This window comes from Callorhinus ursinus, unplaced genomic scaffold, assembly GCF_003265705.2.
Source record: "Callorhinus ursinus isolate GAN/ISIS: 27379988/994484 unplaced genomic scaffold, GSC_fseal_2.0 scaffold15, whole genome shotgun sequence".
Classification (NCBI taxonomy): Eukaryota; Metazoa; Chordata; class Mammalia; order Carnivora; family Otariidae; genus Callorhinus; species Callorhinus ursinus.
This window is the reverse complement of record NW_027397077.1, coordinates 18,116,354-18,123,036: the sequence shown is the minus strand read 5'-3', so window position 1 is coordinate 18,123,036 and position 6,683 is coordinate 18,116,354. Positions and strand designations below refer to the sequence as shown.

The 6,683-nt window shown below is 58.7% G+C and overlaps 1 protein-coding gene across 3 annotated transcripts; it reads left to right on the top strand.

The window, feature by feature from the left end:
* The first annotated feature begins 953 nt into the window (after positions 1-953).
* Positions 954-5,715, top strand: FEZF2 (FEZ family zinc finger 2). 3 transcript variants are annotated; one of them, XM_073901768.1, is made up of 6 exons: positions 954-1,021; positions 1,899-2,032; positions 2,397-3,321; positions 3,673-3,807; positions 3,993-4,125; positions 5,043-5,715. In XM_073901768.1, exons 3-6 carry the CDS (start codon positions 2,461-2,463, stop codon positions 5,300-5,302), a joined length of 1,389 nt encoding a protein of 462 aa, XP_073757869.1. In that variant the 5' UTR covers positions 954-1,021; positions 1,899-2,032; positions 2,397-2,460; the 3' UTR covers positions 5,303-5,715. The 3 variants fall into 3 exon arrangements, with proteins under 3 accessions (XP_073757869.1, XP_073757870.1, XP_025741501.1); XM_025885716.2 differs by lacking the exon at positions 954-1,021 and having other exon boundaries at positions 1,654-2,032; XM_073901769.1 differs by lacking the exons at positions 954-1,021; positions 3,673-3,807 and having other exon boundaries at positions 1,651-2,032.
* Positions 5,716-6,683: the final 968 nt, after the last annotated feature.

Genomic DNA, 6,683 nt, shown 5'->3' with positions numbered 1-6,683 from the left:
TGAAATTGCACGGCAGCGGGGGAGTGGGTAGTAGAGAGAAGTTCTGAAGGGAAAAGGAGCGCTTTGCCTTCAGTTACAACTAGACCTTTCCCATTCTCTCCCTGATGCTTTTCTGGGATGTTTTGCAGCTGAGAGGCCTCGGGCAGGATACTCAGTTCCTCAAGACCTGTTCCTGAGTGAAAAAGGAAAGGGTTTGCTTCCAGTGCCATTTTCTCGGGGTCCACAAGATCGTGTATCTTTGGAGATAAAATTCACTATCAAACCCTCAACCCTGTTTGCTCATATTATACCCACCGTAATCCTCTTAAACTGTGGTTGCGGCTACAAAGCTCCTGGTCTTGCAAAAGCCGGCTGGCAAGATATAATTGTCGCGCAAACAAAACCGTCCAAAAGTTTTTAAAAACCCCTGCACCCCCCTTCCTCCTCCCTAAACCTAATTCTCTCGCTCTCTCCCTGGCTGGCCGTCCCCCCACCACCACCCCCACAAGAACCCTCAGCCTCGACCACTTTTGTTGTCGCCAAGAGCGCCCGGCCTGTTGAAAGTGTTGGAGCGTCTTTGAGCAGTTTGTTGTGATACGCAGGTGGAATGGTCTGCAAACAGATGAATTCAGCCCCTCCAAACCGAGCGTGGAGCGCGCTGCTTTTGTGCGCCAGGCACAAAACGCTGAATTCCTCCGAACTTACTTGGGGCCTGTCTAGAAAAGGGCCTTTTCTTCCCTCCGCTTGTACCTCTGGCCACACTAAGTCTCTGCCCGCCCCCCTTCAAGCCCCCTCCCTTTCCCCTCTGATAATCCTTCTCTTTATTTTAGAAAAACACAAAACCCGGTTCCACGCGGTGCTTTAGTGGCTAAAAGTGAAAGAGCTGCCTTGGCAGAATTCAGCTCTATGAATCACTTCGGAAAATTGGTTCGACTGAATGGCCTTAGGAGGAAAAACGTTTTAATAGGATCCAGGGGAGGTTCTGCTGTTTCAATCTGCTCCTTAAACAGGTGGAGATTGGACCTTCTCAATTATACAAACAGTAAGTACCCATCAGCCGGGAGAGCTGCCCTCCGAATCCTCCCCGCACGCAGCCCTAAACCAGCCGCGGAGCCCAGCTTTGCCTCAGAAACCCGATCACAAATCAGCGATTCTGATCGATTAGGATCTCAAACAGTCCTCCAGCTTGCTGTGCAGTCTCCCCCAGCCGCAGGCGGGGAGTCGGCCAGAGAGGGGGAGGCGCACCCGCCGGGCGCTGAGGCCCCCGGGATCTGGGCGCGCGGCCTTGCTCTTCCGGACGCTACGGGGTCGTCCTTAGGCGGCGGGAGCTCTCTCCCGACCCCCGACGCCGGCCAAGGCGAGCTCGTTGTTTTTGCATAAATTAATATTTCCCCATTAACAAGTTTCCCCCCTCCAAACGCGGCGCCCGCGTCCATGCGCCACATCCTAATGAGGTAATTATCATTTGCGCGTGTTCGGGGCTGGCGCCGGCTCCGTGGCTAAATGGCAGTTTATTAGCACGATGCCCAGCTCGGCTGCAGAGGGCTAAGGGATAGTTCAGCGACTAGACGGACACCCAGGGGCCCTTTGGGGCGGCGCGTGCAGGACCCTCTGCCCTCCCCGCGTCCCTCAAACCTATAGGCCCCCAAAGTTGTGAATCACGCACGGAACTCTGCCTGGGTTTGGGCTCCCCCCACCTTCTTTCCACCGGCAAAACCATCACGATTCCTCCCCCTCCCCCTCCCGTCTCTTCCCTCCTTCCCGATTCGCGAACCGCTCGCACTTTCCCGAGGGGAGCGCGGGCGCCAGTTGCCTCCTTTTAAAGTTTGAGGGGCGGTGGCGGCGGCGGCCGGCAGGCGCGGGGGAACACAGGGGCCGCTACGGGAGCCGCGCCGCCGCCCATGTCATTCCACTTCAAGTGACTTCATGTGATGTCAGCTGAATGTAAAAGACAGTGATCTCACGCGGAGGGGAAGATGTTTGCCATCAAAATGTGACAGAGGAGACACGCTGCATGGCTCGGAACGCATCTCCTTGGCGGTGGGGGAAAGAGGTAAATGCGAGGTGGCTCTCCTGGTCCTCTTTAACTTTGCCCCTTCACTGTCCAGCTCCCCGCACGCGTGGCGGAGGCCAGGGTCCAGGGAACGGCTCAGGGGGGGTTAATTTGAGGCTCTTTTCTTTCTTTCTTTTTTTCTCTCTCTCCTTTTCCTTTGTAAACCCTCCCCCTTCTTCCCCCTTTCAAAGTCTTAGGGCAGGGGCTGGTGGGTTCCTTTGCGCGCCGGGTTAATGGGCGGTAATTTGGTACCCTTGGGTGCACTTTGTTCTGCCCCTGTTCATTTGAATGCAAATGGGTGACCTGGACCCGACAAGGTGCTTATTAAATTGCGGTTTCCCTCCCTGCCTTTTCCGGAATGCAGACTTAGGAGGAGAGAGGCTGCGCCCTGGCCCAGTCCGGCGCGGCAAGGCTCGGCTCAGCGCGCCATGGCCAGCTCGGCTTCCCTGGAGACCATGGTGCCCCCGGCCTGCCCGCGCGCTGGAGCGTCGCCGGCCACTTCCAAGACGCTGGCCTTCTCCATCGAGCGCATCATGGCTAAGACGTCGGAGCCCCGTGCGCCCTTTGAGCCCCGGCCGGGGACGCTGGAGGCAGATGGCGGCCAGGGCAAGAAATTGCTCAACCTCTGCTCGCCGCTGCCCTGTATGATCCCCCTCCAGCCCCTAGGCTACGAGGTGCCGTCCAAGACGCTGCTCAGTTACTCCGAGCTCTGGAAAAGCAGCCTCCGGGCGGGCGGCGGTGGAGGAGGAGGAGGCGGCGGCGGCGGCGGTGGCGGCGGTGGCGGGGGGGCCCCGGTGTGCGGCGCCAGCGGCTTGTGCAAAACCAACTGTGGCGTGTGCTGCAAGGCCGATCTGGGCCTGGCGCCGTCTGCGCTGCCGGCGGGCAGGGTCATCAAGCCGCAGGTCATCAACCAGGCGGTGGGGCTGCCGGCCAGCGGCTCGCTCTACTACTTCAACTACCTGGACTCTGCCGCGTACCCGCCGTCTGAGCTCCTCGGAGGCCACCTCTTCCCATCCGGCCTCCTCAATGCACAGGCCCCCGCCGCCCTGGCTGCGCACCCCAAGCTCTTTTTGCTGGAGAATGCCAAGTTGGCCGGCCTGGCCGCGGACAAGTTCCCCCATCCGGCCCCCTATGCCCATAAGGAACGCTTGCCCGCGCCGCTGGAGCAGGTGCTGAAGGAGAACTCGGCTCTAACCGCCGAGCGCGGTGGCGTCAAGGGCCACAGCAAGCTGCCTGGGGGCTCTGCGGACGGCAAGCCCAAAAACTTCACCTGCGAGGTGTGCGGCAAGGTGAGGCCCCGGGTCCGCGGGGGATGGGAGGGATGAGCAGGGACAGCTGCTTCCCTGAGGCAGCCTGGACCGCCCTTTTCTCAAGTTCAGGAGCTCCCCAGTAGCTACCTACTACTCACACTGGGGGCCTATTGGGCCTCAGTTTCCCATTCTGTAAAATGGGGATGTCGTTGTCAGCGGCCACACGGGACTGGCGTGCGCAGTGGGCTGGGAAGCGCTTTGCGAAATGAAAAGGGCTCTGGTTTCTGAAGGGACTGTTGGTTGGGGGGTGTAGGCTGTGGCCTCCCCAGTTTGATTCTAGCCTCTCTCGGCCGGACACACCACAAGGCCCCCTCGTGTCCTTCCATATAGGTGTTTAATGCGCACTATAACCTCACCCGCCACATGCCGGTCCACACCGGAGCCAGACCGTTCGTGTGCAAAGTCTGCGGCAAAGGCTTCCGCCAGGCCAGCACGCTCTGCAGACACAAAATTATCCACACCCAGGTACGTGGCCCCCGGGTCCAGGTCGGCCCGCGCGCAACACCCCGCGCCTGAGCGACGGTGGCAAGGGTTCCCCTTATCCCTCCCGGGGGCCCCGTATCCCTTCAAGGTACCCCTTCAAGGGGCCCCTGAGGTGGCCTCTCCTGGCCGGGGCCTTGGCCTTACTGTGCGCGCGCCCCTTTCCGCAGGAAAAGCCGCATAAATGCAACCAGTGCGGCAAAGCCTTCAACCGCAGTTCCACGCTCAACACGCACATCCGCATCCACGCGGGCTACAAGCCCTTCGTCTGCGAATTTTGCGGCAAAGGCTTTCACCAAAAAGGTAATGTGCGGGGCGAGGCCCTCTCCTCACCTCTCACCTCGGGACTCGGCGGGTCGCTGCGAGCGGGAAGGCAAAGAAGGATCCGCAGAGAGGGAGCGTGAGAGCTGCAAGCTCGGGCGCAGCATTTCTTTGGAATCGGGTTGTGACGGGTTTGGGTGGGAGCTCCTCGGGCCGGGTTAGTAAACCTCGCTGGAGTCAGGCTGGTTGCACGGGGAGACTCCGAGTTTGGGAGGTGGGAAGAAAGAAAGGGGCCGAGGGAAAGGAAGTAGGAGAAAGAGAGGCTATTGCCCTATAGAAAAAGCTTGTCTTTGTAGCCGGGACACCCCTTTCAGATGAAAAAAAAAAAAATCGAGGCAAACTCCACCTCCTGGGAATAACAAGACTGGGGGAAACCATTCCTGTCCCCAACACCTCCAGGCCGGGCGCGCCCACCTTGGGTTTTCCAAGGCACTTTTGGATCTCCAGGTGGTAGCTGGGGAGGGGGGGGCGGTGGACCAGAGGGAGTAACTTTTAAAATGAGAAGATAAACAGAAACTGAGGGACGAAGCCCGGGTTCGTGCGAATTTCTTCCAGCGAGGCAGCCGCGGGGAGGAGGACCCGGTGCGTCTCTGGGTTGTGCAAAAGTTTCCCCGCCAGCCCAGCACAGCGGGAGGGACGCTGCGCGGGGCCTGTGCACCGGGCGGGGCAGGGGCGCGGGGCGGCCACGCGGGGACTCGGCCCTCCATCCTGCCGTGAGAGCCTTCGGCTTGACGCAGACGAAGTTTGACAACTTCTTCACTCGGAGAGGTCGCGCCCGCCTAGCCAAGCGTCGCCTTCTTTGCGCGGGCACCTGAGCCAACCCCGGGACGCTCGGGGGGTGGCGGGGGCGTCCTACTTCATTCCCCCCGCCCTCCTTTTTTGTTTTTGGTCTCCCGTAGGGAACTACAAGAACCACAAGCTGACCCACAGCGGCGAGAAGCAGTACAAATGCACCATCTGCAACAAGGCCTTCCACCAGGTCTACAACCTGACCTTCCACATGCACACCCACAACGACAAGAAGCCTTTCACGTGCGCCACTTGCGGCAAAGGGTTTTGCAGAAACTTTGACTTAAAGAAACACGTGCGCAAACTCCACGACAGCGTGGGGCCTACTGCGCCCTCCACAAAGGACCTTACTCGGACAGTGCAGAGCTGAGAGCTACTGCCTCGCCCTCCCTTCCAGCCCCATCCAGCCCCAAAACAGATCACACGTATAAACTTATTTCTAAAATTCAAAGAAAATTAAAAAAAAAAAAACTATAGCAGAGAGGCTAAAATCTATTTATCGAAACCAGCATATTTTTTGGAAAGCTAAACGTTTCCTCGATGACTGGCAGCAAACGCGTGGCTCCCACCTTTGTGTATTCGGGAAACTTATTTAAACCCAGTGCGCTGAAACGCATTTCCTTCCAGGCCTCCGCTTCTCCTCGGGCGGCGGGTTTTCACCCCAGCCTGTCACGTGAACGCCCCGGAAGAGCGCGGCGCCCCCAGCCATCTTTATACAGCCATGTAAATCCTCCTGTACAAGCGAACTCGGAATATATACATGTCTAACACAATAAACAGAATCACTCGTGCTCGTTTTCTTCCCCCCCCCTCCGCCGCCGGGTCAGCTCGGCAACCCCAAAGAATGAGAAGGAAATAGGCGTTTATAGCATTTCCCTGCCCAAATGCGACTTCCTTTGGGGCGCTGGGACCAGGGTGAAGCCAAACCGGGGTTCCTGCGGCGCCTGCATATTAAGAGCCCCCCACCCCATACACACCGGGAGCGAGGGAGCAAAGGTCTACATCGGCCTACACGTGGTGCCAAGTTTTTCTTTGGTGACTCTTCCGACGCTTGGGATTCTGGGTGTTGCCTTATTTGGGTGAGAAAATTAAAAAAAAAAAAGAAAAAGGAGGGGTTAAAAGTGTCTGGGTGTAGGAGAGCTGGTTTAGGTGCATCTTTCAGCAAATCGCCTTGCCGCGCGAGGGCAAATGGCCAGGGCAGTGCCCCGCCGGGGAGCCTCTGGGCATGTTCCCTTTTCTGGGCGACCTCTGGGGCGGGGGCGGGGAGACTCTTCCTCCCAGTTTTTCCGGGAGACAGAAGCTGGAGGCCAAGGGTCCCCAGCCCAGCCGGAGCTCTGGGGCTCCCTGGCCGCTGCTGTTGATCTGGGGCCAGCCTCCGGGTGCTGTGCGCCCTGCCGCGGGAGGGCGCACCCGGACTCTGGGAGCTCGCCGCCGCCGCCTCCAGCGCCCTGATTACCGCGCAGTTAGCCCATTTTCTGAATAGCTATCTCCGCCGCCGAGCACGCTGATGAAATGATCTCACGCTTGCTTCCTAAGTAATGACCCAAATTAAGAGAGAAAACAGAGACCCTTCAAACAGCATTACATTAATCATCTAATCATTCCCAGGAGGGGGTCGGCCGCCGCCGCCCCGTTTGATCCGAATCTGGATAATCAAGAGCTCAGATTACTGGCTCGGCGCGCCGGACCTCCCCCCTCCCCCCAACACACACACACACACACACACACACACACACACACACACACACACA

Excerpts from the sequence above, each read along its gene's own strand:
- FEZF2 (XM_073901768.1), top strand. The coding sequence starts at position 2,461 with ATGGCCAGCTCGGCTTCCCTGGAGACCATGGTGCCCCCGGCCTGCCCG. Across the intron at positions 3,322-3,672 it reads CCTGCGAGGTGTGCGGCAAG|GTGTTTAATGCGCACTATAA; the intron begins GTGAGGCCCCGG and ends CCTTCCATATAG. Across the intron at positions 3,808-3,992 it reads ACAAAATTATCCACACCCAG|GAAAAGCCGCATAAATGCAA; the intron begins GTACGTGGCCCC and ends CCCTTTCCGCAG.